This window comes from Columba livia, chromosome 1 (genome assembly GCF_036013475.1).
Source record: "Columba livia isolate bColLiv1 breed racing homer chromosome 1, bColLiv1.pat.W.v2, whole genome shotgun sequence".
Taxonomy (NCBI): domain Eukaryota; kingdom Metazoa; phylum Chordata; class Aves; order Columbiformes; family Columbidae; genus Columba; species Columba livia.
In genome coordinates, this window is record NC_088602.1 from 127580836 (window position 1) to 127608489 (window position 27654).

Below are 27654 nucleotides of genomic sequence, written 5' to 3' on the forward strand. Positions count from 1 at the left end.
GTGCATGCCCTGGTCAGAGTACTCTGAGGCTGATTAGAGCTGAAGGATTATAGTGCCATTAAAAAGGCATTTACTACTCTCCTTGCCATCCACAAGATCTATTACAGAAGTGAACTGCTACCCCTTTCCATTGCTTTTCTGGTATCTACAACAAATTACACCCTAAATGCCCACAACTGCATTTTGCACTAAAACTAAATATAGGGAGAACACACACGCAGAGGATCCTGCATAAAACTAAAGCAGTTATCTTGGATGAAGAGCTCATGCCTGCTGCATGCAGTTGTCACACCTTGCTATCTACATGCAAACTATGCAGCTCACTACAATATGGATTGAAACAAGAAATGCATGGATTAACCAGCTTGCAAATCGTGGTTAAGGTTTAAAAGTGGACAATGAAATAGCTTTTCCCACTGTCTTTTTTTTTTTCCCAACAAAATGGACAAATGAACAGGTTCAAGCTCTTCTGTGACTGTAGTAAATATTTCAAATTTACTTTTTTTGAAGTTGATACTTAAGTGATACAGGACTGTTGAAGTAGTCCTCTATCCAGGTACTGAATAACATCTGACAGCCTTCCAACAAAACACTTTTCTAAAAACAAAATGCTTGAAATGACAATTAGAAAATGCAGAATTTGTAGGATTAGAAGGCTCATTTGGGGAAGATGATAATATAAACAGTAATCTGAAATAGTTATGTTTCTGTATATCTATGTGTTTCTGTACGGTTTTCTGAATCTTAAGATGCTGCAGTTCTTGCAGCAATTTTTCTGAATGGATGTGAATCTGCATCTCAGCCATGCAAGCCAGTGAAGATTTGGCAGTCCCGTATGGACAAGGTGAATGTACTGGCTAAAAGCCAGTGCAGTGGATTACAGGGAGAAAACTGCATTATCATCAGTAGGGCCCTGCTCCTTACTTGCACTGTGGGGACTGACCCAGCATTTGGATGCTGACATTTCTCCACTGTCCTCTGTTGAGCCTGTGCATTCTGAAGGCAATGAAAGAGAAGTGCTGGTCCTGCATTCCTGTTGGGTTAATTTCTTCACTAATACCACTGACAGATCTTAAGTTTGTGCTTATGGCAGAATCCAGCAAGAATGCAGAAATAACTGTCAGAGCAGAAACTGATAAGTTTCTGACAGCTGCCAGAGTGGTTGTCCAGCAATCATGCAAATTGGCATTGAGGACTGGTATGATACCATGGCTTCTTCAGCTGCAGAGCCTGACGTGGTTAACTGTACAAGCCTCATTTGTTCCAAAAGGACTGGTACAGGAAAGGTTGGATCTGCTGAAAATTCTGCCACTGAACACAATACTAAGATTTGTAGCATTAGCTCTGTTGATTCCATTATCTTACACTGTGACAAAACTGACATTACAATGATGATAGTATCTTTTTGGTCATATGGTCCATAAAAGTTGGGGAGTCCTTTTTAAAGGAAAGCCACTTTTACTAAGAGAAGCAAGAAAGCTTAAAAGCATTTGGATTATTTATTTCTTGGAGGAAAACTTTTTTTTCCAAATGTTGTCTGGAATTCTCTTTTGAATTGTATCTTTTTGTAACTACATAACTGTTGAGGAGTAGATGGCTGCTGCAGCATTTCCAGGGGGGCAAAAATAGCTGTGGTTGACTCCAGGAGAGGCAGCAAAGACCAAATGTATATACTTCTCCATCAGCTACTTCTTTACTCTAGGTTTGCTTTCAGAGTTTGAAGAACATCCTCTAGATGCAATGTGCTGCTCTTCTGAATGGAGAATCCATCTTCTGAATTCAAATATCACTGTCTTGTATAAGGGGTAGTTTTTGAAATCTGAAAATCAAGTTCTATCAGCAACTTAATAATTTAGTTCCATTTTAAGAACTGAAAGGAAGCATCCCCAAAAAGAAAATAAATGCAACCCTCTCAAAGTACCTTATCATTCAACAACCCACTGCTTGACAACTGTTTAAAAAAACGCAATTAATATTTACAGTAATTAACAAGGAACAGCTGGGCATTGCTGGGAGCACTGCCTAGCAGACAAAAAAAGCTTGAGCAGGTTGAGACAGATGTGACATTTGTATCCTGGGCTGGAGGCTTGGGGCCACAGAGCACTCCCACAGGTTCTGTAAAGCAGTGACATCCAGCCGGACCATAAGGACTATGCATGCACTAGAGCAGACATATATACTTTAGCTTCCAATGGAAATACTTAGTTTACATCAACTAAGAGATTAACTGAAGGAAGAAGCTTTCTTAGTCTGCGAAATGCCCAAAACAATAGACCGAGATGTGAGAACAGAATGTTCTCTATCTGACCTTCATGCTTTCTGTGATTTTTATTACTAAAAAATATAGCATTTTCTGAGCTGTCTTGCAGCAGTATTTGCTATATTATGATAATTAAACACGCCGCTGAATCCTTCTTTTAGCTATCTAATGCTGTGCAATAAGAAAGAGCAAGGAACAAATTTGTGAGCCTGATAGATTAGACTAAAGGCAACAGATCAAAGGAAGCCTCCCTATCCTCTGGCTGATGCAAGAAGGAGAAAAGACACTTTAAGCCAGACTAGCTGGGAGGTCCACATGATGCTTTTGAAAGCAAAGTTAAGAGGCTCACCCTCAGTACTCATAATCACAAAAAATTCTCTAGAAGTTTCACAATTTCAGCTCTTATCACAGCTGTGAATCTACATACTGGGACATCAAAATTAAGTGTCCTCTAGAGTGGAAGACTGCACTAATGTTATGTAGAGGTCACACATACAGAATATGTTTGTACTCTTGTCATGAAATACGTGGTAAACTGGATAAGGTTTCATATTCCATGGACTGGAAATCATGACATCTGGAGAACAGAAGCTTTCATCTTTTGTCCTCTTAATACCTCCAAAGAATGGGATATCACTGCCCCCTGCAAGACTTGAGAGTCAGGGTATTGGTGCCTATCTTCCACTCTCCCTCCCTGTAGCAAGCTAAGGAGTGAAGTGTGGCGGCACAGATACCTTCTTTTAGACTGGTGGGTGCTGAGAACATTTCCAACTCCGTGCTGTGAGTGGGAAGAATGTATTTTAAATCTTGCCCCTTCTGCTTGCATAAATGACACAAAGAGGTTTTGCTCCAAGTTTTGAAACAAGGAGTCAGAAGCATCAGCTGTGGAGGAAGACCTATGTAATAGGCAACAACAGAAGAATGGTAAGGGACTGGGCTCTTAAAAATATTTTGAGATTTTAAATAAAAACGTAAACCAAATCCTACTCATTGAAGGACATGGGCAAGGAGTCAATGTCAAGTAGGGCCTGGGATAAACACAAACCCAGAACAAGAAGGATGTTCCACAACACATAAATCAATACGGTTCCCGCAGATTCAAATGTACACAGGTGGGTTTAGCTGAGAGAAAGCTGAAAAGGAAACCATTTGATGCACTGCAGGTCATATCACACACAAAATGAGAGCAGCTCAGCTATTTCTCCCTCCTGTCCACAGTGCGGTTTCATCTGGTCAAATTTGCTTTGCTGTGTCTTCACTCAGAGACAGAGATTTGCCCACACAAAATGTTTGCAAGACTGGGCTTACAGTGAAGAGAATGAAAAGGGAAGTTGTTTTCCTCTAATTTTAAAGTGCTCACAGTTTAGGAATCAGAATAAAATATTTGAGCAGTTACCACAATGGATGTTAAACATCAACTGCTAAACATTTTTAAACCCACAGGACCCAATCGAGTGTATTTTAGACTAGTAAAAGTACTCAACTAAAGTTCTGAACTAATGTTGTCTTTAACAAATCCTGGAAAACTAAGGAAGTTCGAAAGAACTGGGAAACAGCTAATGCTTTAATAGTATTTTAAAAGGTTAATAGAACAGTCACATTAAATGAATAATGTGGTTTCAAGAATAAATGTTTGATTGACAAGTGTGTGCAGATATTAGGAATTTCAGGAATTTCCTTAGTATTGTACAAAATATTAGTCCTACACAAATTCAAGGCAGCACATGTGAAGTGGATTACAAGTTGGCTTGTTAGACCAGTTCAAATTAAAATGAAAAATCTGAAAAATCCTTATCCCATGAAGATTCTGCAAAGATACTTTTATTCAATGCTAGGCAGCATTTCTACCAATAATCTGCAAGAAACAAACGCCAAAAAAAAAAAAAAAGGAGATGACACAAAAATTGATGGAGCTATAGATAGTGATAAAGGAAAAGTCAGTTCTGTAAAATCATCTAGAACAGCTGACAAATGGGTTTTACCTGAAACAATGTGTTTTAATAGAGATAAGCATAAGGTCACACATTGAGGAATCGCGAATGTAAATCACAGTAGTAGGAAAGCAGTAAATCAAAAGCACTATAACCAACTTCAGAGTAAAACCAACTGGAAGGTGGATGAGAGTACGAGGCAAAGGTTAAAGAGTGTGAACACAGCTCTTTGGCTGGATGAAAAGGAGAACACTGAGAAGACAACAGGCAATGACTTATTAGAATCACCACTACATTCTTGTCTCCATACTGACGACACTGGAAAGTACTTAGAAAAAAGCTTAAGAAGGAATTCAAAGTCTGTTTTATACTGTGACACTAAAAAAGAAAAATCATGCTTTTCTCCTTCAGGAGAGAAGGCCTATTGTACTACCTACGCCTTTGCTGGTAGCCAGCAGATAATCCTTTAAAACAATGAAGGAAAAAGTTCAAGCAGCTGAAAGCCAAATGTAATCAAATTCTGGTTGGGAATAAGACACATTACAGCTTCAAAGCAACTCTGGATTAGAACTTTCATTATATACCTTTTAAAATGTGATTTTTGACAACTCCAAGAACAGGCGTTTTGCTTTAGGAGACTGCACTAAAACTAAGCTTTAAAAGCTTGTGTTGAAAGAAACACAGCATGCACAGAGCACGGAACAAGTCAGGCACCAAGCACACATCTGCACTTGGGCAAGACTACACAGTCCCTGCTGCTCTTGGTACCTTGGCTAATACTACAATAACTTGGTGGCTCTCCACATCTCAACTGTAGCACAGGCGTGTTGGCACAAGCAAACCTGAAGAAAGAAGACGTCTGTGTATGGGGATACTAAGAAAGTAAGAACTGGGCAGGAAAAACCTTGGAGCCACCACAAAAATGTCCCCGACCCACACCCCACTGAACCTCCCTGTAGAACTGCTCTGCTTGGACAAGCACTAATTCCACCTGTGAGATATCATAAAAGAACTATAGAGCAAGGAATAGGTACGAACTATATATTATGAGATAAATATGGAATATAACATCTAAATGTTTTCAGGAATAATTTAAAGACTAAAACAATTCAGGACTTCAATTCCTAGGATGATTCTGAACATTGGATAAAAATGACTCAGTTGTTCTGCACACATCATAGGGTTGTTAGATCTCTTTCTAATAAACTATAGCTTAGGCTTTCACATGATACCATTTTAGATAAGCTGATTATTTTTAGCACAAGAATCTGCATCAGATGTATTCTACAATAATACTTTTAAACTACTCAGAGTGAAAGCGAGTATTATTCATCACCTGATTTCTTACAACTTACATAATCAAAACAAGTCCTCTGCTTTGTTTTGGTTTGTTTGTTTTTTTATTTTTATATTATGAAAGGTGTTTTTTAAGGTCCACTGTGTTGGAAAACTCAATGAATTATAATCACCTCAATTGCATCGTCGTACATTTTCCTTGCCTCTGTGTCCATCTTGTCTGACATAAGCCAGGCTTTCAATAAATATTCATAAAAACTGTCTCCCAGCCCGCCCACGGATGTGTGATCTGTAGGAAGGAAAGAAGAAAAAAACAAAACAAAACAAAACACAGTTGAAGTTGTTACATAATAGCACCTTAAATTTATTCAAAATATAAACTTAGGTTTTTAAGGTCTACCTTTGTAGAATTATCAATATTTTAAGCCCATTTAGCAGGACAAACCTGCACTGTATCCCCATCTCCTCCAAACTTAACTTTATAAGTGTGGAACCTGCTGTATGTGCTCACTATTGATATTTGTCATTCTGCACAGGCTATCCCTCTTATCAAAAAGTAATTTAACATCTGTTTTTACTTCATTCCACAGAACTTAATTGTTTTGGTGCCAGCTTTTTGTTTTGGTGTTTTTTACATATACGGGATGCAACTGGGTCACGTGTCCAGCTATGAACTGCCACAAACTACACAGATTCCAATCTTTCTGGGAGATTTTTGTTTCCAACAGGGTAGTTACTCAACAGACTGATGAATTTCTCAAAGTAAATGTTCTTATTTAAATTCTTTCAGTCAAGAGGGAGGCAAATTGCCTTCGCTGTGTACAACACAAGCCCTGCTCTATTTGCTGTGCCTGAGCAGCCATGCAGAGCCATCCCATGTGCTACAGGGTAAGGTTGCTTGATTATTAGAATCTACCACCACATAAACTGGACCTCCTAACATGCAGATTTCTTTTTTTTGTCACCTTTTTTTAAAATTCCTTGCAGAGGCTGCCTTTCACAAGTAGTGTCATGGCTATTCTGTGCTGACAGACCACATGAGAACTAACTAGATTTCTCCCTCACAAAAGGCCTACTGATGCTCTGACTCAGTCTTGGAGCTCCAGGTCCAACCATGGTAAGTGCTCCCTCCATATGCTCTTCATTCAAAAAGCAGTATGCTCTGTGAGATTAATATGTGACTCCAACTACAACAGCACATAACCTTTTCTTTCCCACATTCACAGCCCCCAAAACGCTGGCACCAGAACAGTCTAAGTCTGCTGAAGCCAGGCGAGGGAAATGTTTTAAGATCAACCTTGTCACAATGCCAGAAATTCACTGCCCCAAGCAGTGCTGTTACAGTCATAGTTTTCACCTTTTACCAGGTGAAAAAAGAAGATATGACACTTTCTTTTCCAAAGTAGCTCAAAAAATGGGTGTAATTCACAGTCTTTCTGAGATAAAGGTGTAAAACAGAGGTTAGAGCTCTCCTATTCCTTCGTCCTCCAAGCACTGTCCTGCCCCAGCATGTCTGCTTGTCCCTGAAGATGCAAGTAGGAGGTTAGAGCTGGCAGATGCTCCCACCGTAACTCTTCCAGCTGCCTCTTGACTCCTCTGTTACTTACCAGTGGCTTTCTAAACAAAGGAAGGACCAAGTGGAAAGCCTGTAGCTTTCCCAGTTGGTTTCAGGTTGTGAATTTGGAGCAAATTGCTCCATGCTCTTCTCATCTCAGTATTTTCTAGACAGCATTTTCACACCCAGCTACTAAGTGATTTAGCTACAAACAATGCCTTTTCATAAGCTTTCTAGCCCTGAGCTGTAAGAGGGCATTCAGGTCCTGAGCCACTTTCCTCGACAAATGCAAGGGCTAGAAATTACTCCATCAATGCACGATTACATTCTCAAGTAGACACAAGAACTAAGGGTCTGTTGTTTTCAGGAAGAAAATAAACCATCCAAAGATGTCAAAATTACAGTTCATGTCAGCACTACTCAGAGACTGTCTTCACAAGAGATACGGTTTAAAACTACTTCTGTTAAGCTGCTGCCTCATGCCCAGCTGAGCTCTGCCACTCAAGTCAGTGCTGCTCCTTTGACAGACCTCTCACAGATGCGCTCAGTACCCAACCAGGACAGGGTTGAGGGTTGCTGAATATCCCTCAGCAGCATTTACCTCGCAGCAGCTTCAGCTGGGTTCAGGGAATGAAAGAGTAGGAAGATGAGTGGAGAAGGCTTATTTCCTAAACAGAGAAATGCATGTTCTGGCTGAGTTTCCAAAGGCAACTATCAGAAACACACCCTGTTTCACATCTAGTTCTTCAGGCAGTCACTTGAGAACTGCCTTCCTCTCCTATCAGCAGCTCTCCTCCTTTTCCACAGTTTCTCTTCTTACATGAAAGTACAGGGAATGCAGGAACCAGCACAGGAATCAGCACAGGGAGCCATCCCCTCAACAACCTTTTCTGCACCTTCTTCACACATTCAGAGAAGAGAGCTACACAAACCTCTCCTCCCACTCAGCAAGCAAGTAGCGAACACGACAAAGCTAAGGGATTCCGAGGGCCTTGCAGCTCCAAGCAGCAGTGTTTTCTTTATTCTTGTTTCACCCTCCAACTCTGAACTACTAGGAGTTTTCAAGGCTCCTCTCATTAAACAGTGAGCTCCTCCACTCCCCAGAGGCAGATGCCCTTCAGAGATGGACCAGAGGGTAGACATGTCAGAAAGGACAAACTGATTCTGTTCCTTCTCTTCTGCAGCAGAAAAGTGAGAGATGAAATAATTTTGGTGGTCACACATGATAAGACACTGTGGACAGAGATGTTTGACACAGAAGGGAAGCAGTATTACAAGTGGGTTGAGATACAGCTCACTTTTTATTTCCCTGACCTCCTCCATTTGCAAAAAAATACCAGAAAGAGGATGGGAGTAAAGAGGTGTTTCAGCAGCTCAACTGAGGTTGAAGCACAGCAAGTTTTCCAGCTTCTACTGCTGCATTAACTGCATCCCTGGCAAGATCTCCTTCAGTGTCAGAAGACGTTGCTGAAGCAGAATTTCCTGCATTTTGTGTAAGGACTACAAATGCCTGAAAACTAAAACACTTTTTGTGACAGATTGCAGGACTTTGACAACTTGCTGTCACCTACAGTTGAAACGCAAAAGAAATATTTTTCGAGATTTCTCAGGAAACATATAAGAGGGCTGGTGAAAATTGTAAATCTGGGTCACCACACACCATTATCTCCTACAAAGCTCCAAACTTATCATCAGAAGGTCCACGGTGGTTATCACTCTCTCCTGCTATTTGAGCTACAGCTCAGATGGATGCAAAGATTTAACTCAGCTCAATTCAAAATATTTTGCTCATTAACACGATTTGCACATAAAATATTTTGAAGTTTTTCAATCAGCCTTAACCTTGGCTGTCAATCCAGAGTACTAAAAAGAACAACTCGTGATTTGAATAACTGAGGCTTGGCACTGGGTACTCTTCAGCAGACAGCTATGAAGGTAAGTATTATGTTTAAGATATTTTCAAGTATTTTCCCAAGTGAAAAATGGATTCAGCTTTTCATATACTTGGTCTACAATAATTATCTAATTAGCTCTATGTCATTTAAAGGTTTTTACTGTAAATAAGTATTTCACAGTGAAATCCTGAAGTAAAATTCCAGATAAAGACAAATATAGCAAAGAGAACAGAAGTACGAGGGCATATCAAATATGTTAGAGGCCACACATTCTGTTCAATGATAGGTATACATTTTTAGAATGTTCATTCCTTCCAATCGAGACAAATCAGGCTATTTTTTCATTCCCCATTTTTTCAAATGTAGACCCAGATGACTGGCCAAACGTGAAAGGATTACAGTCAAGCATTCCTTGGAAAGTCTTCTTTTAAAAGACATTATAGCTACAGTTGCAAAAATACCTTCAAACATTTTAACCAAAAGCAGTGCAAAAAACACTGCATTTCTTCCTAGTTTGTCACATGCTTGAAAACACGTTGTGTGCAAACCTGTGCAGCCAGCCTGTTGGTAGGCTTCCTCCTTGCCAGAAAGAGCCAAATAAAATCTTCACAGAAAGACAAAGATATTTACAGTTTCCAGCAACATTTTTGCTCAGATATTTCAAGAGGTTTACATCCTGTTAAATACTGGCATTCTTAACAACACACAATTGAAAGAAAACTCAATTTCATAGCAATATTTCAATGAATTTTTAATGTATTGATTAAAGAAGATCTATATTTAGTCAAATATTGCGTCTCAGATAATATTCCAAAAATCCTATCCACCTCTTTCCCACAGACTGAGTGGAGAACCTTCTTTTAAATTCTCACACCATCATTATCTAACATTTCTAAACCTTGCTTCATTCCAAATGATTTTATTCCCATCAGCAACCCATTAGCTCACCGCTGAAACTGTCTCCTCCGACAAGAACCAGGACAATGATTTCACAGCAAACCCCAGAACACAGAGCGGGTCAGAGCACAGGCCATCTAACTGCAATGACAATGAATCTCAGCTTGAGACAGGAGGGAGAGTCTGTGGCTCTCTCGTGATTTGTCCTCGACAATTGAAATAATTTCTTTACAAATCCGGGGAGACAAATAAACTGGTCTTTTCTCAGCTAGCTCTTCACGCTGTAGTCAGCAGGGTCCCCCCTCCTCAGTTACAGCTGAGGCACTGTGACAAATCTGGCTGTTCATCCATCTACCTAACGGTCGTACAAGCTAGTTTCTAAACGAACGGCAGTGGTTCCCAAGTACACGGCTATGGCAGCAGACTGCAAGTTCCAAACATGTGCCACCTCCTTTTGTTTAGAAAGAAAGTTTGGTTCAGTGAGCAATAAAGTATTTTCCACAACAACTGAAAGCCCTATAAAAATAGCATTAATAACAAAACCTGCTCTAATGAAGGCCTACCTGCTCTCTAGAGCAAACTTAAAATGCGTAAATTATTTTTAAGCAGATGGCTTTAAGCAGCTTAATGAGGCAAATTAAAAACAGTTCATGTTTTGCTAAACCCTCTCCTCTCTGCTTTGTGCCTTAATTGTTCAATTGTCATTTCTTGGCAATGAGCAGGAATACAGAAAGAAGCCAGATATTGTTTTAAAAGCAGCACATCACACCAGAACTGATGCTGCAGTCACAACACCTCAAGGTGAGCCTTGGTGTTCCCCATGAGCAGATGGGCAGTGAGCTGCTGCCCCTTCCTGACCCCAGGGCATGTCCACCTGTCCCTCTTTGCATTCATAAAGCTTATGCATCATTTACTGCACATCGAATAAAAAACAACGAAATAAAATGCTGAGCAGAAGTGTGTTCAGCACACACAAGCTGCTGTGCTGAAGACCTGTGCAGTGAGATAGCATTCTATAGCAGTACATAAGCACGAGCAGGAGATGAGGATCACCTACGCCAACAGTATTTTTAATTCACAAATTTGCAACTATAATACTGATTTAGTGTTGTTAAGTACGGACAGCTCGAGAATAGCCAAGACTTAGACATTTGGCAATACGCAAAGGAAACTCAGCCTTGGAACTGGAATTGTTAGTTATGACTCTAAAGTAGAACTAACTTAAACCTGCCTGCAGTGCTATACCAAATAGACTGGAAACACCAAGATGAACAAACTACTGATTCATTTCAACCAAAATAAGAGTAGCATGGAACTAATTTGCAAACAGTCAAAAGGGAGGTGGATTTTCCTTAAGGATCACTAACACTACCTTTGACAAAGTGCTATTGTAATATGTCAGGAAAGGAGTTCAAGAGTGGAAAAGATAAGTGACTAGGAGGGCGTAGTGCAGTGATTAATTTTAACTTTCATTACAAAATCTGAACACCCCAACACCATTAGTTGTTCCAGGTACCAACTTGCTTTACATTGCAGGAGCCCACTTTCTCTGTGTAGGAAACTTTTAAAGAATTACTTTCCTGTTTGTCTTCAGAGTGGCTCTGATTAAATTTCAGTTCAATCTCTACTTCATGTAGTTGGGCTTAGTGCCCCTCAGCTGTTCTAAATAGGTGCAAGCTCCCTTTCTAATCCTTTAATCCAGACAGCTGAGGCCCTGAAAATTGCAGCTGCTGCAATTCACAGTGGAAATTCAACCTAAGCAAGCCATAAGCCATACTGGATGGCTTAAAAGTGCAAACACTTGTAAATTAACTGCAGCAGAAGCAGCCCTGGTAAAAGGAGGTGGAGGTGCAATTTTTAGTCAGCTATGAATCATTTATCACTAAGGAATGCGTTACCAGCTTGAGAATTTTTCTGGAAACATGCAGGTTGTCGCATAAGAGAACTACATTCAAAGAATAGTTAAGATCGCAAAGCCAAGCATTTATAAGTTAGGAGACAGCTGAACAGACATCACTTCCCGTTTTACTGCCTGGTGCCAAAACAGATTCAAGCAACAAGGGAAAAACCAGCTCAGTTCCTCCCAACCTGGGGATGCGTGATCATGCCTACTCAGCACACGCAACTCCAGAGAACGTAGCAGCTAAATACTTTATATGGAGAAAGTAGAAGTGAATATTTTTCAAAGGCTTGAAAAAATATGGATGGTTTCTTCCTCGAGCAGTCCTGAAACAAACAATTCCCACAGTATTTCATAACCGAAACATGACGGCTCTTGAGTTTCTTAACTGTACGCTTAAAAAAAAGTCAAACTTTAACCTGGGTAGAATCACATTCCACCTCAAGCTTCATCTAGAAACGGCTGAAGCATTTTTTGTCAAAGCTGTTTAAAAAAAATCCCAACAAAACAGCTTGAGGCAGACAGAAAATTCCGGTTGGAAGAGCTGAAGTTTGCCAGCTACAAGAAACTGAAAACAAAATGACTTAATGGAAAGCATGGAGCAGTCTTAACTGTATGTTCTACCATTTTCTCATATAATTAAGCAAAATGACGTCTTAGAACTGCAGTGATTATCAAACTAAATGTTACAGGTCTCAAGTTTGCATAATTCCAGTGTGTGCAAGGACAGAAATAATTTGAAAAAGACAAACAAGTAAAACTAGCCCAAAGAATACATCTGTTAAGGTAACTCATGTTGTTAGAACCAAAACACATCTTCAATTTGAATATAGTTCATGATTCTATAATGTCAAAGAAGTATCTTAATTTGGTATCTTGCAACAGGCTCTCTCTTCATACTCGGGAATTCACAGCTGGAACAAATATTTTCCTTTGTGTATTCAAACTTCCCTAAAACTTCAAAACACCCCAGCTATTATTTATTTCTGGAAAGATTTAGGTCACCTCTTAGAAGATGCTCACAAATGAATGATCAATCAACTAAAAACATCAAGTCCATGTGCAAAAATTAAGCACACATTAGACCTTTATGTTGGTGCTTTTACTGAAAGTGGCCTTTTATCACCGGAAGTTGTATTTTCCAGACTATTACACTCATCAGAGTCAGCTGAATGAAACACACTCCTCTCTCTGCCAAGTTTGGAGTCAGTATAAATTCGCCCTGCAGTGGCAGCTTTAACTAAGCTGCTGGAATTTGCAATGCGTTGATGGGTCAGGTACATGTTTACCGCTGGTGACTTTTTAAACCTCACATAGTGGATGTGAAAAAACAGCTAAGGGGTGGGAACACTTTCTGCTACAACCAACACTGCTGCAGGTAAGTGCCCAAAACCTGAAGAGTTCCTTTTGAATAAAAGTTTCTACACAGGGAGATTAACAAGCTCTTGATGTCATTGCAACCTTTATTTACCTTAGTCTTCCTGTAAGATCTCGACTCTACCCTTACAGATTAAAAACAAGAAATGGGGGAGAGAAAACCTTCATTAGATTAAATCTAGCCCAACATCCATCTATGCAAAATTGGCTGGAAAAACCACTGTCAACAACTTCATCCTCTCTTTTCAAGTTGTATCAAGACCATAGCAGCTTATATACATATATATACATACAAGACATGTCAACAGTCAAAAGAGATTTAAATAAGCAACGAAAAACACTCCCTCCTTTTGATGTATTTATGGATTATACCACATGCTATAATAAATCCAGGCTACTCTGCATGTTTCTTTCTCCTAGACTTGTGTCCATCTAACTCTTGATTTTCTTCTTGTGACAGATGCCTGAAATTGCACACACAGCCAGCTCGAGTTCTGGTCACTCTGCAGGTGCTGACTATAAGACTTGGTCCATGCTCTATAAAACTGAACTACCACACCCTACATTTGTACATTATTCAACACCATCACTCTCTTATTTTTGACCATATAAGCCAGAAAGTGTCACAGTGTGATCTGCAATCAAAGATCAGCTATGTCTTCACACAGATCTCCAAGATGAGGTAGTATTTTACCATGCTGTTACACAACCATCTGTCTCCCAGTGGAACTTCACAATTGAGAGAACCCATCAGGAAAATATACATTTAACATTCCTTGAACAAAACTGTAGACCCTCTCCCCTCAGTGTCACCAAACTGGAAGTGTTTCTCACATGACTACCAGAAGGCACATCTCCACATGTAAATCAGAACATGAAGAAGTCTCACTTACTGAAGACAGAATGAAATTACATGTAATCTGAAACCTATTGCTGTTCTACAGAACAACATCAACATAAACACGTCGGTACACAGCCTCCAACAAGTGATACAGAAGAACTAAAATAAAAACAAGTAACTGTAATAAAGCTGTAACAAGTTTGTAATTGGACTTTGACAGGAAATGAATAAATCAAGAATGGTTTAAAAATATAGTTTAGGTAGATAAAGACCCTAGTACAAAATCAATTAAAGAAATAATGAGACTCCACAGAAGCTCAAACTTTAAAAACTCATAGAATGTGTGTCAAAGTATACCTTTTTAGTCCCAAGTCATTTCAATTTAGCTGTCCTCAAAGCAAACAATATAAACTCTCAAGACTATCAGATGGTACCCTAAGACATATCAGACTCTGTTAATACAGATAAATTTACTGAATTAACAGTGAGGAAAATAAATGTCAAAGACCTTGTAGGACAGATTTCAAATTCTAGATATTGACGTTCTCTCCACCAAGATCATGGTCTAAAAGGACAGTTTGGCAGTATGGCAAAATAAAATATTTCTCTCTTTCCACAGGAATGTATGCAAGCACTTTCAAAACCCAGTTACACCATATCTGAACACTGAGGACCATTTATAGACACTCCCTTTCAAATGCATGATTCATATACATATTAAACCTTCCAATAACAGTAGAATCTTTAACACACTAAACAAAGCTTTTATTTGTTTAGCTTTTTCAGCATCTTGCTCAACAAACCAGCAAAACGTCTTAACCTTATAGACTTATAAAAACATATGATCTGTAACACATAGCTCTGCTGTATTTTATTAACACAAAGTTTTAAGAGACCAACTTAGTTCTTGGCTTCTAATGAATAATCAAATTTGAATGCACCCTTTTCCTGGAACACAGTTAATTAATCTGTACATGGTTGTAAAGCAAAAGTGAAATTCCCCAGTAGAGATTACATAGATTATTTTATAATCAAAACACATGCATGTTCCTAAATACAGGACAAGTCAGAATATTTTGGAGAGAAAAATTAAGGACATCTGCCATGATAGCAAAGAAAATTAAACAGCAGAGAACCACCCCCACCTCCTCATCTGTAACTTCTGGAAGTCTAGAAATCACAACGTACTCAACTGAAAGCAGACTTGGAATAAAAAATACCACCACAATAAATGCATTAATCAATCCTCAAATCAATCACTACATACATCACAAGTCTCCAGTTCTATAACTGGTGTTCCAACCACAAATCAAAAAAAGAGATCTATTTGCCAAGTCAAATAAGCACGCAAAGATGAAGTCTGGTTGGGTACTACTTCTACAATACTTAAAAATAATTATTTTAATCCTACACCATTTCTATTTAAGAAAATCTTTTCCTTATGCCAAAGGGGGAGAAAAAGCCTACTTGACACAATTCCATTCAGTTTCTTCTAGGTTACGGATGTTTTGCCAGAACTTGACATTATATTTCACAATTGGATTTTTCACAACTCTTGACATCAGTGGTTTCTTAGCTTCATCTATAGCATGTGGGCGTATTAGCAGATATAATCTAAAGAGACTACTTATGCTAAGCATGGCATCCAGTAAGTAAACAAACAATGGTGGGGGCAAGAAAATGCAAAGTACCTTCACAGGTAAAGAAGAACACCAGAAACTTCAGCTGGCAAAGATAGGAATTTTCCAACACTAGCATCTTTCTCACTACCCATACCTAGACTACCAACCTATTAATTTATGCTGCAATTATATTTTTATATGAAATATTTACCTGCAATACTTTAATCTTTTGAAAGACTACTTCATTCTTCAGTATTATTGACTTCAACCTGCAGTTTTCAAGGGTTTTAGTCTCCCAGAGGCAGATGTAAAGACTGAGTTTCTTGCTTAATTTTAAACAATGAAAGTCCCAATAATAGAAATCCAAATAGTGATTTATTTATCAATCTTCACAGCGCTTTTACAAGTTTGCATTCAGGAAAGCCACTCCTCCTATATATCAGATAGAGCTCACACTGACAGGACAGTATCCTTCAGCTGACAATGCTGATGGAAGGACTATTCAGTACGGAAGAAATAACAAAGGACAAGGAAATTTGTAAATTAAACACAAAGATATTAACAAGCAAGTGGCAACAGACGATAAGACCAGAACTCTTCAGCTACTGACTGATTGGCCACTAAAGGAACTACTCAGCCACAGCCTCAGAGAGCCAACCTGAACTTTGTTACTGAGAAGAAGGGGGAAACATGGTTGTCATGAGCATTATGAGATATTTGAGGAGACTTGCAGGAGTGTGTAGAAATTACAATGGGCTATTTAAGGGAGGGGCCAAAAGGAGGGAAAGGGAAGGATAAAGGTAGATTGGGGAAGAATAAGCAAGGGAAAAATGGAGACAAGGTGGTTAAAAGAGCCTGGTAGCAGGTACATAGGCTGCTGATCACCACACTTGTTTGAGCGCTGCACTCTATCAGCACAGTCTGTCCTATCTTCTTATTAAACTCTTGTTTTTATTTTTTTTTTGCATGTAATTCCACTCACTATCCCATGTGTGAGTGCTGCAAGGCCTAAACACCAGCAGCTGGAGAAGAGGCCATAGGTGACAGCCTGCAGGTCTAGGTGCCAGCATCTGGAATGACTGGCATGCAAGAGAGGTCTGGGTGCCAGTAACTGGAGGGACTGGGGTGTGTGTTGCAAGGTCAAAGTGCCAGCACATAGAGAGTGGGGCTGCAGGTCATAGGGGCCAGTAGGTCAGGGTGCCAGCAGCTGGAGAAAGGCAGAGGGTCACAGGGCCCTAGGTTTATGTGCCAGCAAGTAGAAACTCTCATGTGTTTGTTTTTCCCAGTGAATTTAATCCTGAGTGCATGCGAGTATGTGGAATTCATTAGCATCTTCCAACTGGATGGGCTGGTGAGGAGGAAGAGACCTGCATCTGAGATGACCCAAGCTCTGAGCTGATGGCGGAATAAAGGTCCAGGTTCAAGCACGGGTATTAGACTGAGAGCCTTTGCTAGTATTTGAAGGATCCGTGAGTGTGAGGGTGCTTGTGAAGAGTGTGCAAGTGCATGCACCTATTTGGCAGTGAACACTGGGAGGGAGAGCAAGACCTACCTGTATGTAGGTTTTACATGAGTTGTGGCAGCGCTATGTGTGGGTGCTACAAAGGCAGTGCTGTAGGTGCCAGTCTGTGTGTGCAGGCACATTAATGGCCTCTTGGTGTATTGTGTACACCCCACTAAGGTACATTCTCAGCCTTGCCACTGACAAAGCCTACAAGTGGGAACAGCAGCACCCAGATCCATCAGACTGAGATGGAGGAGCCTCCTGGGTTTCAAAATGTACCACGCTAGGCTTCAGTAGCTGGGAAGGAGGAATTCTCATGTCTTGGAGTCTGCTGGATGCAGTGGATTTCTTAACATCTTCAGCAAAGTCCATTACAAACACTTCCATTAAATTTATTGTCAATTTTCCTTTAGATACTGACAAATAAATATAGACAGCAGGTGCTGTGTATTTGACACAATCTCCTATCACAAATGAAAATAGATAGCACGTTATTACTCATGGTTTGTGTATTACCTGCAAGAGTTTAAATGAAGCTGCTCAGTTAATTACCTAGCTCAGCCCAAGAGCATTAGACTAAAACCAGCTGTACAGGCAGGTATAAAAAAAATTAGGTTTAATGTATGCATTTATTGTTGCAAATGGAAGACCAGCTGAAGAACCTGAAATATGCACATCCACAAAGGCATTTGCTTTGGTTTATATAAAGGCTAGTCTCCAGCAAAAGCAACAAGGAGAAAGAGGTTATACATCTTCTCCCATTGAGCCACCTTGGTTGTGACTCTAATTATTCTGTAGTAACAGATGCAGGGAACTGCAAGAAAGTGAGAACATGACCAACAGGTGCTAAGGCAGGGGGTGTAACAAAGCCAGCTAAATAGCAACATGAATTCTCTTAGGTGTCTTTAGAGGATAGTCAGTCATTACTTTGTGCATGAAAGACAGGATTTTAATTTAGTGCATTAAATACACATACATGGATCAATGTCACATTGCTGGAGATCCTTGTAAATGTGCTGACAGAGTACCTCTCATTGGGCTTTTAACTTAGTCCACTTGCAAATCTGACTAAAGGAGACATGAACAAAGCACTATAGAACAGACTGCAGCTTGAATGTTCATCACATCAGCATTCAGCTACGGTAATTTCAGTATCTGCTATTACAGCCCTAATAACAATGCTCAGCTCATGCACCATAAATCCACATAGTAACTTACTGTAAAGTAACTTGTTAATGTGCTCACATATCACTAAGGTGTAATAAATACAGAAGGCCAACACAAATAGATATCTCTGCTTATTCTCTTGCATATGGAAGCTACACAGAGTCTAAAACCCAATTTTAGTTAAATTGACACAACTTTCATAACCAACATAGGTAACTCCATAGGTAGCCCAATTGTAGGAAGTGAGATGTGAAGCCAGAGCGATTTGAGTTTCCCTTCAGTAAGATTACTACTGGCAAGAGATGTTGGAACCAGATTAAATGCAGTAATTTGTTCTCAGTATTGAAAAACAGAAAGGAAGAATGTATAATTTACAGAAATGTGCAAACACAAGCAGCATGTCCTAACTTGGCAATAACATGCAGATTGGCATTTCATTATTGCTGTTCTAGTTGGTATTCTCACTTAACCTTTTTGCAAATGCAAATTTGAATTAAATTTTCTCAAAATATTTTCATTTTAAAAAAAAATAATTTATCTTCAGTACAAATTAATTTCCATAATTCTGATATCTCTCAATCAAAATTCTAGACCTTGTATCTGCTTAGCAGGATTCTCTAGAAAGTACTGGGTTTTAAAATAATCTAAATTCAAAGTTCTGATGGCTACATCAAACCAACCACTTGCCAAGTGAAAAGAAAAGCTAACAAAGTTAACTACAGGTTAATGTAAGGGGTTAGATTATGCTTCTTGCCAGCTGTTGTCCTTTCAGTCTTACAGAAACTGATAGCCCCAGGCAGAAGTACTGTAAATCTCTTGTTCTTACTGGACCATCACTTTAGTCCCTAAACAAAAACTGAGTCTGTCAACAATCCTGTGGGCACTACAGCTCTGCCTTCTAGCAAAAGCTCCAGTGAACTGGTAAATCCTGCGCTGAACCCATTAAAAAGCTGTCTGTCATGCCACTCATGCTGTAATAATACCTGCACATTACAAGCTTAAACACAAATATTTAGCCTAACCATTACATCATTTTCCTCCTCCTGGGTATAATGAACTCCCTTCCCACTACACAGCGGTAAGGGTCCAGTCATGTACAGCTGTATTACAAAGCATTTCCACTAGAAAGCATGGAGATTTAGCAGTAAGCCATTCACCTGGCTGTTTTTAGGACTGGGTTTTACAGTATTCAAATGAAAAGTAATGATGAGATGGAAGGGCAGTCCCTGTGCAGCCCTGCCTGCTGCAGGTCCTGACCCTGCCTGCTGCTGCTTCACAAGGCAGGCACAAAGAGAAAGAAGGTAATCTGTCACCAGAACCCTTCTTCAAGGGCTATGTAGAATGTATTAAATGCACATGGAAATTTACATTCATAAAAATGCAAACATTACAAAGACATAGTTGTAGATTAGATTTATGTCACACTATATGACTCCACTCATCATCCAACTTGTTAAGAACCTGGAAGTCATAGTCACATCCTTCTTGATGAAACCATGATTATTAATGAACTGGTAAGTTACTTCACTGATTATACCTTTTTAGGTATTTGTAACAGGAATATTCACTGGTTTGAATGAAAACATATGTCTCTGTAAGCACCAGCAGAAGCAGCTGAACAATGAGTAAAAAGGATGGTCTGCACATCACAGGGCACTGTCCCCAGAACATCATTCCCCAAGCAGTGAAACTGCAGAACATGCTGTTTATACAGAGATCAAAAGGCCTGCACTCTGATAAATCAAACCACAGCAGAAGTGACTCATCAGACCCGCACCCTAACATCAGAAGGATGGTGGTAAGGTTTGCCCTTCCCCTGGCCCAAGAAGATAACAGACCACATACATATATTTAAGCATATATTTAAATGAGGAGAAGCAGACAAAACACAACAGCACAGCCTAAGATCTATGGAGGCTAAAGACAGAAATATTCTGAGGCACAGAGAAACCCCAAACAATTGCTCATCCCTAAAAAGGCTTGGAAGATCTGCTCAAAAACTAGCTCATAATCATCATTCAAGAACCTTAGATATGTGAAGAGGACTAGATAGCAGTGTCCCCTTTTTCTTAAGTCCAGACAACTTAGACATGTCTTGCTACCTGTGAGTATGAGTGAATTATGAGAAAATAAGAGTAGCTAAAAATCAGCTGGCTTAATGACTCTGTAAACAGATAAATATCACCTTCCCTTCCCATAAGAGCTGTCACTGAATTTTATTACTCTAATTTCCTAACACTAGCAGCTGAGATAACATCTTCATATTTGTGATTTATATCCAGTTCATATAAAGTTCTGACTGACAACACAACATTTAGATTCTGCAAAATCTGAGATTCGAAAAAAGAAAGGCTCTCATGTTGTGAGGCCTGACATTGCACTAAGAAGTTACTTAAATGGCAGCATGTGTCCCTGCACACATCTCTGGAGCAAAGAGGAAAAAGGAAGAAAATATTTCTAAATGGGGTATTTCAAAGGCACATTAGTTGCTCACACTAACATTTAATACTTGGTATTCCAAGCCAAATAAAGCAGATGCAATCCTTGTGGGTTTTCTGGTCAATAAACAAAATGAGGATTGGCCTAGGCTCCTTGTGCAAATACCTCTGAGAAGGTATCAATATACTGTAACGAGGTAGAAGGTACAAAGAATTTTCCACAAAATTCTTGTTGCAAGTAGAGATACATCCAGCTTACACCCCTATGGAGTCACACTAAAGCCACAGAAAATGCTTGAGGCTTCTCTTTTTCTTTCACAAATCTGTCTTGCAATAAGAATTGTCTGTAATTATTCAAGTTTACCTATCAGCCTGCTAGAACATAATTAAACAGAAAAACACCATAGATGTATTTCTTTTTGCTTCCATTCAAATAATAATTTTTTTTTCTATTAAAAAATAAATGAAAGGGTAAAGACAAAACATAAAGACCAAGAAAACTCGACCTAGATGAATTCTTCTATTATAGATTTTGTTTAATACTCTCTGGATAATCAACTGGCAGTAATAACATTAACTAGCCTGACTTACGTGCACACCACTGATATTTTTATTACTTTGAATAAGGTTACTCATCACTAAAATATGCACACAGCTAGAATTACGGGTATAGAAACAGAAAATAAAGTCACCACTAGAATGATGCTATATTGCAGCTAAATCCCATATTCTTTCAACAGAGAACCTAACTAGAATTGAACCAAAAAATCTGAGGAGGGAGAAGAAAAAAAAAGTTAACGGGAAGGAAAAAAAAAACCCCAAACCCAGAAAGGTCAGAGTTGAGTTACATGTATCTAGGTAAATAAAAGAGTTCTGAAATAATTCTTAGAAACCATCTGGAGAAAGCGCTTTGTATAAGATAAGATACATCAATCTAAAGGTCACAGCAAAGATGGAAAGGGCAGCTTTCCGAGAAGCTGAAAGAAGTTATGCTTTGGTGTTCTTTCCATCGTCTCAGTCTTTCCAGTACTAAAGTACATAACAAGCCAAACACAACACTCTTTGAAATTACCTTCTGAGGCCGACATAAAAGCCTTGCCTGCCCTCAATACCAACAATGTGACTCAAGTCAGTAACAGCATCGTGGACTCTGACAAGAGTCCCCTAGTGAACTGAGATGTAGCGCATGAAGGCATCACCCTCAGTCAAACAACTTCTGTGAGGCAAGATTCAGTCTGTGCAGGAGAACGAGAAAAAGAATTCCTGTCTAAGCCTCAGCTGTTCCAGCTCATATGTCCAGTATTTCAGTGCATGTGTACAGTTACTGTAACTTCTTACATTTCTGCAAATAGATTCACTGAAGAGTGATCTATCAACAAAGTCAGGTTCTATTGTTCCATCCTGGTCTGTGGAAGGAAAAACAGAATTATGATTTCTTGCTATCTCTTCCCCACAAAACTTTTCAAAATTAGTTTTCAAGTTCTTGTTGCACTGGGGAAATCTTAGAAACACTACCAGAACATCTGTATCTGCATTTGGAAGCTTATTTGCTCAACACCCCTCTATAAAGTTTTATTTCTTTTTATCATAGGAACTTAAGTCTCAGCCTGTAAACCTAAACTTTAGCCCCAAATATATTATCTTTCAAAATTTAGATAGTATGTTTGAGCTCCATCAAACTTCTGTAAAGTTAAAATTTTCACTGTATGTTTATTCTCAGTAACCAGGACTATTTTCTTCTAGGAGCTACTAATTCTGAGCATCATTAATACAACTGACAAAAAGCCCCTGAAGAATCCCAGTGATGTGCCACATCAGATTACTTTTGATAAAAGTAGCAGGACAATTGGTTTGGAATAGAAAGAAACAATAGAAAAAAAAACATTTCAGAACAATGTAAAATTGTATTTTGAATAAGTAATAGGTGAATATTTTTATTTGTTCACTTTCTTTTTTCTGAATGCATTGTTAAACCTAAATTTGTCTGAAGATTTATCATATCAATCCATGTTTCCATCTGAGAGGGAATCACTGTTCACTCAAAGATACTGACGCATTGGAGAGAATTTTGGCCTTAATGATGCTATTAGACAACTCTTTTCACAGTCACTGCAATGACAGTAGCTTTCATTTCTCTCATATATCAGACTCAAAGTCAGAACCAAATTCTCAGTTTGCAAGTCAGAATGTCTTCTCCTGGATATTTACAGCCAACCACTGAAATCCCCAAAACCCGTCAGTGATGGCAAATAGGACAGAAATAGATAATCTTGCTTGTTTTTTCCTTAATAAACTTGCATTCATAAAAGAAACAGGAACAGAAACCTTGAAGAAAAAGGTCCTCTTTTATCACACCCACTACGAAAGCACAAATCCACTCAACCTTTCTCGGAAGAGCCACTTCAAGAAAAGGAATCATGTTTGTGTCTCTGTCTTCATGTTTCACCTCTTCACTTATACTGTCAGCAACAAAATCTGATTTTTCTTTTCATTCCAAAGCCTTTTTTTTTTTTTTTTAATGAGATACATTGATACCAGCTGGATCTATAGGGACGGTTCATCATGACATTACACATGCCTTTAAGCAGAAGAATGATGTCTATATATATCAGTTCCTAACATCAAGTGAAGGAGCCCAAATTTAACCACCACAAACATGAATTACTTCTGTTACCTTATAGTAATCCCTGTACCAGATGGTTTACAGAACGAAACTAGGAACAAAATAAAAATGAGGAAACTATTTTCAGCCTCATTCTTTATTACTGAAAATTTTATTAACTGATAAAAGGATAGGCATCAGGTTTGGTAGGAAGCTGCTTTCAGAAAATACTATAAAAACTGAGCTGTGTGACTTCAGAGAGAGTGACAGGCAAAAATTGGTTTCAGGAGATCTCAAAAGTAATCCTTTTCCACTGCATGTTTTCAAGCAATGCTGGTCATAACTTACAGAATATTTTTTCTGATCTCCAATTCAACAACAAAGTAGGAAGTAGAATTTAAAAAAAATACTTACGCTGCCCCCACCGGCCTGTTCTTGGATTCAAATAATTTGGATAAAGTCCATTAGGACGATCCATTTTTTGAAGTAACTTCCGAATGTGCATGACCTAAATTAAATCAAGAATCAGGATCACCATTAACAACATCGATCTGCTCGCTGCATGTAATTAAATCCAATATTTTTCTTGTTGTGTGTTTTTTTTTTTTTTTTTCCCAGTTGTAACTTTTCTTAAACTGAACCCAGAAGCTTTCTTGAGGGCTTCCTGCAGACGAGCACAGTTTTGGTTTTAAAGGACTGCTCATCTAAGCATGTTTAAAAATTATGATTTTCAAATGTACGCTGAAAAAAATAAGAAAACTTGTGTTGTCATAAATTTCCACTTGAAAAAGTCGCCTATTTGGTAACAGAAATACAAGTATGAAAAAATTTACCTGCTACCAGGAATACAAATAGAATTCAATATAGGAAGTACTCCCCCCCTAATGCAATTTATGATGAAAAAGTATAGAAGACACTTGTACGACAAGAAAACTGAATTTGAGACCCACCTTGTTGTAGTATACAGGGTCCCCTGTCAAATAGCTGAGGTGGACAAATTCCATGTGTAGAGTACCAAACTCAGCAAGGATGCTGCTGCCAGCAGAAGCCCAGCCCCAGTTTCGACCCACACCGCTGAATTCCAACAAATATGCATAAAAAAAGTGACAAAACAACAAAAAATTCAGCATTACTATGCAGAGCACTAGTAACAACAACTACAGCAAATTAAACAAGTAATGGCAAAATATTAACCCATACTTAAGATTACAGGCATTGTGGTTTCATTGTTCAGTTGGTTCATTGGTGGGTCTTTTTGGAAAAAAAGATACCATAACCTCATCAACAAAAATTCCTGTGATCAAAAGATAAAACATCTTGATGTCACAAAAATACAGTGACTTAACACTGGGCCCAATCTTGATTGCTCTTTATTCATTGTATGTTCCTAAGATCGCAAATCAAAAGCAATTATCAGATGCGATCAGCAGACTTCCAAAGGTGGCAACATTCACTTCCCTGTTCTGCCAAACATCTGCTGTGCTCCCTTTATTTGTGCGGGATGCGCTTCAAGTCAGTGTTAGATACTCCAGCAGGATGGGACTGGGACCTACCTGTATCTACACAGGAAAACAGTATTTTCACTGTAAGCAGAACATTACGAGTTCCTCATGCTCACATAAAGAATCAACACAAAGTATCATGTGTCTTGTATCTTTTTCACTCTAAGAGACACCATCTTGCTAATTTATAACTCCTTAACTACTTCTGTTTTAATCTAATTTGGAAGTTTTCACCTTTCAAGATTGGGTCTTTTAATTTCTGAAGTTAACTGCATTTTCCTGGAGATTACTTCTACTTCCTGTCATAAAAGACCTCAGTTATGATTAAAACTACAATCAATTAGGAATGTCTTCTTACTTATTTTTTAAATTATAAAGAGGAGGTGTAAAGGAAGAATGTTGGTAATGGTGCGTTATTTGTAGCACCGACCTGAGAGAGAACGAGACCTTTTAAAATACAGTAACCACTGTTTATAGAGCATAGAGAGACAAAATCATAGCTTGTCTCAGGGCTTTTTTGGTACAGCTCTCATAAAAAGAGAAAATTAAGTGCTTCATTAAGAATACAAAAGCTAACAAAGTCAATCATTTTCCATTTATTTCTTTCAGGTCTTGTCTCTTATTGCATGTCAGTCTTGTGATAAGTGTTCTCATACCATAGAATCATAGAATGCTATGATTGGAAGGGACCTCGAAAGATCATCCAGTCCAATCCCCCCGCCGGAGCAGGAACACCTACATGAGGCTACACAGGAATGTGTCCAGGCGGGTTATGAATGTCTCCAGAGTAGGAGACTCACACCTGCTACTGTCACTGCCCCTGGAAACTATTTTCTGCTGTGAGGCTGCCTGGTTCTGTGCATGACCAAGAGACTGACCTGTCAGTAAACACATAAACAACACCAACATGCAGGAAACTTCTGGTGCACCAATCCTTTCACCTCCGCCTACTGCAAATCCTCCTCCTCCCTGGTCCTGCTTTCCTGACTGTGCTCTGACGCCTGACCTGTGTGTTTTACTGATACCTATCCATGCAGCTACTGCTTCCAGCTTTTTAAACCTCACCATCTGTGTTGCCTGAGCCAGTGAACCAGGTGCCTGTGCTGCCTGAGGAGTATGGCCACCTGGGCCATTCAAACATACTGCAATCATGGGACAGGTCTGGGCTGAACAAAGCAAAAACAACAACAACAACAAACTTACGCGCAAAGGAATTTCAAGCTGTATGAAACTGCAGGAAGAATGGAAGACTGAGTAAACCATAATGCCCTGCAGAAAGTGCACAGGGAAATTTAACCCAACAATATTAATTCTACAGACGTCCAAAAAATGGGGAAAGTGCAGCACACGCAAAGCAGAGAAAACCAGGCAATGGTGGTGAGGTCCCGTGCCAAAAGAAGGGCAAACCACAGCTCCACGGTCATCACCCAAGGAATGACAGCAAAGTGAGGATCATTTCCTGATCACAAAAAGGCAAGTAAGGGTAATGCTCTCAAAGCAGCCCTAAACCTCTTCACAGTCTAACAAAGCACAACAAATATCTCTTCTAAAAGGAAAAAAAAATTAAAAACTCTCTGCTATTTACTGTCCTGCATCACTTAAGTGTACACACAATCTAGACATGCTTTCTAATTCAGCTCCTGTTTAAGAACATAATATTTTTTTTTAAAATGCCCTGCATCAAAAACACTTTATTGAAATCTGAGGGAAAACCCAGCATTGAAGAAGCAACACAAGATAAATTAGACAAGGCAATTCTCTTCCACAAGGCATTGCAGACTATTTAAGCTCAGTATCTGAACAGCCATCTAAAGAAGCCTCTCCATCTCCATAAACCATAGTGGATTTCAGCACGCTAGCCTTTATAACTAAGCTGAACTGGAAAATGAATTAATATCTTCAGAGTCCCATCATCTTCTCAAACATCATGAGTCTTCTAAAGGTAACATACAGCTCAAAACAGTAGACAATACCCAGTAAGTTCAACCATGGCCTGTAAACAATTTTGCTTTTTAATTGGTTCTTTAACAACTACAGAACCAATGATTAAGCTCTAGGATAAAACATGGCATAATACACTGGGTATGTTTCAATGGCATGCTGAATTCCTATTGCAAAATCATGAAAGAAAAAATAAATCACAGTCACAATTTATTGCAGTTAATGAGGCAGAATGCTCTGAACTCTATTAAAATTATTCTGAAGTGCCAGGAATGCCAATTTGTCTGCACCTTCTACAGTTCCACTACTAAGAAAAACTGACATATGCCATTACTAATTTTAAGTTGGAGGGAGGGGGAAGAACACACTTCCAACAAAAGAAAATTCATTACCTTTTCAGATTCACCATTGCCCATGGTATACCCGTAGGTGTGTTGAAGGCTGGAAGAAGTTTTCCTGCCAGTTGCACGGCTTTGATCTTGAAAACCTAAGATAGTAGGATCAATTGCAAATAGTTACAAAGTCTGGTTTATCTCCAAGAACTATAAAGACTGAAATTTCCTTGCCACACCCACCTCTTTGTATTAGAAAATCTTTACATTGTAAAAATCATATTAACTTATCATTTATTTTTTATTTGTTCCCTTTATAATTCCATTAAGATTTGAACATGAAAAGAAAACTTGTCATTTTCATTTCTTTCCTTCCATGCTCTCCAGCAATAGTGCTCAGGTTCCTATTAAAGAAGAATATCAATTCTCCTCCTACCTCCCTCCACCAGCATTAGGTATTTCAACTGCTTCCTAAAGCAGTCTTTAAATCATACTTTATATTTTGTAGCTAAAAAAAAGACAATTCCCCCAGCCCCCATACAATTATTTTAACTTTTACAAACTTCCAATCTCCCTTTAACAAGATACATACAG

At 38.9% G+C, this 27654-nt stretch overlaps 1 protein-coding gene across 1 annotated transcript in view; it reads right to left on the bottom strand.

Annotated features, from left to right (window-relative positions):
- MAN1A2 (mannosidase alpha class 1A member 2) overlaps nucleotides 1–27654 on the bottom strand; it is a 151005-nt gene that overhangs the window by 28608 nt on the left and 94743 nt on the right. Inside the window, exons 6-9 of the mRNA XM_005506260.3 lie at nucleotides 27121–27215; nucleotides 24236–24359; nucleotides 23700–23793; nucleotides 5661–5776 (exon numbers count right to left, since the gene is read on the bottom strand). Of these exons, the coding sequence (XP_005506317.1) occupies nucleotides 5661–5776; nucleotides 23700–23793; nucleotides 24236–24359; nucleotides 27121–27215 (429 nt within the window). The remainder of the gene's footprint in view (nucleotides 1–5660; nucleotides 5777–23699; nucleotides 23794–24235; nucleotides 24360–27120; nucleotides 27216–27654) is intronic.